Genomic DNA, 3,666 nt, shown 5'->3' with positions numbered 1-3,666 from the left:
TCCGTTTGTTTACTTCAGTGGGATATCGTTGGTAAATTGAATGAAGTAGCTTTTTCCTCAGTCTTGATTGAAGCAAACCGTTTGTCATCCAAGGCTTTAGTTTACACTTGCTTCTATCCAGTTTCGTTTTGACTAAAGGACACGCCTCATGGAATTCCTTTTCAAGCTTTGAGTTGAATTCATTAAATGAAGCAACGGGATCGTCATGGGGTGGATTCCATCTCGCCTGTCTCAGAGCTTTGCGTAGCTTTTGTATGTTTATACTTCGTTTTGTTTTTTGCATTTTTGATCGAAATATTAGCTATTGAGGGTTTCTTCAAACCCAGGGAAACAAATGGGGCAAGATGGTCACTTATGTCACAGATGACAATTCCGCCTCTGTGACAAGATTTACAGTTGCTAAAGATGTTATCAATTTGTGTTGAGGTAGTTGTCGTGATTCTGGTGTGTTTGTTTATGTATGGTACAAGTTGAAAGCTCATCATAAGGTCGTTTAATTTATTTACTTGCGAAGTATCTTGCAGGAAATCAACGTTAAAATCTCCGCAAATGAAAACTGATTTAGACGAACAGAGAGCAATTCGTTTCTCAAGTTCTAAGAGAGCCTTTTTCNAGACCCCCGTTTGGGGGTCAATATCTTTGAAATATTTGGTCAACAATTGAATTTGAGTTGGTGGGTCGCGAAATGCCATGCAAAGTCGGTTGGTCTGGATATTCAGAATGACACAAATCAAGTCGTGTTTTAAATTTAGAAACAATGTCAATTGAGTCATCTTCACTTTGAAAATTTCTTAATTCTTGAGGAATTGAATTAAACAATAGCTACAGATTAAAGCTATCTTATTTTAAATTTTTCATCACAGTCGGTTCTTTTGTTGGGATTTCACCCTTTTCACATTTTTCATGTGCACTGATCCAGCACTAGTCATTTTGGCTGCGATATGACGTTTTAGTCATGACCATTTTAAACACTACTTGATATAACTATTTTTTCATCATTATACATTTTCTGCTTCTACATTTTAGGAATTGTCATGACTATAACTGTAAAAAAAAGTTGAATAGCTTTTTAACACGGTTTCCGTCTTTTTACGGTCTATTTGATTATTTGCGGTTAATTCGACTTTTTCCAGCTTTTTTGCCGTTTCAACACATTTCGTTCATTTTTCGCATTTTGTCTATTTTCGTTCGAACGTTCCTGCTTCCTTCAACGCTACAAGAGTAAACAAAACACAACGAAACGCAAAAAAAGAAGTTGCAGACGTCGAGATCACGTTGTAATGTGGTCAAACCAAGGTGAGCTAGGGCACACTCCATGACTAGGGCGTCTCCAACAAAGCTCAAAGCTGCACGGCGTAGAACTGCAATTATGGGTGGAACAAAACGCTCTAACGCTTTGTAAAGCCATGTCTCACTCTCCTTTTCTGATGTATTGAAGCCTTATGTATTGAAGCCTTCTCTCCAAGACCACTTGAACCTGATGTTGATGGAAAGCTTCACAAAAGCATTAATAACTTCCAAGTAATCTGCTGACAATTTCTTCAGTTTGACCAGATTGGGGGGAAGACCATTAGGTTTTGGAAGTTTCAGGAAAGCAACCGGAAGGGAACTGCGAACGTTTTAAGTTGCAATAACATGATTTATAGCTCTTCTGTTGACATGATTTCCCAATTGATGACGTTAAAGCGATCAACCAATCACCATTGACTTCGTTTTGAACTAACCTGTATATATTATATGACCGATACGATTTCCTACAAGCCTATCAATTTCAATTTGTATTTCTTCCAACTCACGTTATCGTGTTGCAACTTGGCCTCTGTAACATTATTGACTATCTATGTCATGTCCTCTTTGATTTGCCCAGGTACTGGTAAAAACAAGCTTTTGCTTATCCAGAACCTGAGGAAGTACATGCTCATGAAATTTTTTGATATATCAAGATGCTAACTCAAAGATTAATGCCGACATTATCCAATCATGATCAAAGTGTTCCTGAAATAGATCTATTTATCTCTCAGTATAACAACTTTGTCTTTCTTGCACTTATTCTTTCGCACTATAAATTCGGCAATTTTGTCTACTTGCCATCATACATTGCCTTATTGGCGCCTCTGATCGTTCTCGAGGGACCATCATTCACTATCATGCGAGGACATCTCTAGCAAATGGTATTTCACTATAATGTGTTTATTTATCATGACAGGCAAACTGGACATCAAGGAAGAAAGCTAAATAAGACAAGTCAATGATCTAGCAACATGGGAGATTGATGGTGAACAGGGGGAAGATCCCAAGGAAGGTCTTGGTGCACACACAGGTGGCATTGGGCTGAGCGATGCAAATGGGAGCGCACTTCAATCGGCACCAAACCCTGGGCAAGATCCTGAAAATGACAAACCCCGCCAAGAATTTCAAATGAGTCTCACAATCTACAAGAGTACTTTGTGCATAAGCACGTACCTGTCTTGAACCCCGTTGCTATCGTCTTCTTCGTCGTCGTCCACGTCCTCATCAGGCTCAACGCCTTCAACCAGTTTGACCTCAGTGTGGACATATTGTTGAACGTCATTGGGTAAAGGATCTTCGGGTTCGGCAGGCAAAGCCATGGATAATAAGGCCATGCCCGAGAAGGCCAAAAGGATGGGAAAGATGAAGGACTTGATCATGGTGTCAATGGATGATTCTCGAACTTGGAAATGATGTTTTACAGGTGGAAAGATACCTTTTTTATACCTAGCAAGCCCATGTTCAAACCTAATCAAGAGCCAATTGTTGAGGGTAATTCCCAATTTAGTTTGTAAATATGGATTTTCAACATAATGAAATTCAGGTATTTTTGCAATCGAAGTTCCTCCCCCTTCGACAAGTAATCTTGAACGTCTAGAAATATCTAGACATCGGTGAATTTACCCAGGTTTATCAATTTGTCTAGTTATCAGAGTATTTTCGAGTTCATAATTCGTTAGAAAATTACAATAATATCCTTACCCTCTTTTTAAGTTCTCAATATATTCTGGGATCCTTCCTTGACTTTGCCATATCCTAGTCCTAAATTTATTGGTCAGTAAGATGCATCTGGAGGTAATTGCAAGAAATATATTTGGAATATTATTTTATAAACCACCGTCAAGGAAATCTTGCCGGCTGATTTTTTGTCGTAAAATCCAATCTCCTTGATCTCCATGTGGATTGCTCTCCTTAGAAATGATGGCAGCAGGTTTAAACAGCAGCATTTTCTTACTGATATCGAGCCAAAATATTATTCACCCCACATTAAAACTGTTCAGTCGCTCTTATTGACACATTGAAGTAGCAGCTGCACGATGAAAAGCAGCACAAATTTTGGGAGGTCATTGGGGCACTTTTCAAAGCAGTAAAGGTACTAAAAATCCAAGATATAAATCTCACTATAGGACAAAACAGTTTCTAAGGTTTCAAAAAGTTTATTGCAGAAATACGAAATTCTAAAATACCAAAAAATCAGCCGCAAAACGGCTTTTTTCTTCTAAAATTAGTTTTTATTCGTGTTAATGAAAGAAACTTAGACAGTTTATAAAAATACCTACCTGCATGAACCATTCCTTTAATGGATAAAAGAACTGAACCTTCAATTTGATCCCTCAGCAAAGAGATATGAAGCCTCAAAAGTAGGAGTGATCTCTA

At 38.1% G+C, this 3,666-nt stretch overlaps 1 protein-coding gene across 1 annotated transcript; it reads right to left on the bottom strand.

Moving 5' to 3' along the window:
• Positions 1–2,169: 2,169 nt before the first annotated feature.
• Positions 2,170–2,716, bottom strand: LOC131891665 (uncharacterized). The gene is made up of 2 exons (XM_059241294.1): positions 2,464–2,716; positions 2,170–2,386 (listed from the first exon to the last, which is right to left on the bottom strand). The coding sequence occupies exons 1-2, from the start codon at positions 2,667–2,669 to the stop codon at positions 2,254–2,256; spliced, it is 339 nt and encodes a 112-aa protein (XP_059097277.1). The 5' UTR covers positions 2,670–2,716; the 3' UTR covers positions 2,170–2,253.
• Positions 2,717–3,666: the final 950 nt, after the last annotated feature.

Source organism: Tigriopus californicus, chromosome 12 (genome assembly GCF_007210705.1).
Source record: "Tigriopus californicus strain San Diego chromosome 12, Tcal_SD_v2.1, whole genome shotgun sequence".
In the NCBI taxonomy this organism is placed as follows: domain Eukaryota; kingdom Metazoa; phylum Arthropoda; class Copepoda; order Harpacticoida; family Harpacticidae; genus Tigriopus; species Tigriopus californicus.
The sequence above is the reverse complement of the archived record's forward strand: the minus strand, read 5'-3'. Positions and strand labels throughout refer to the sequence as shown.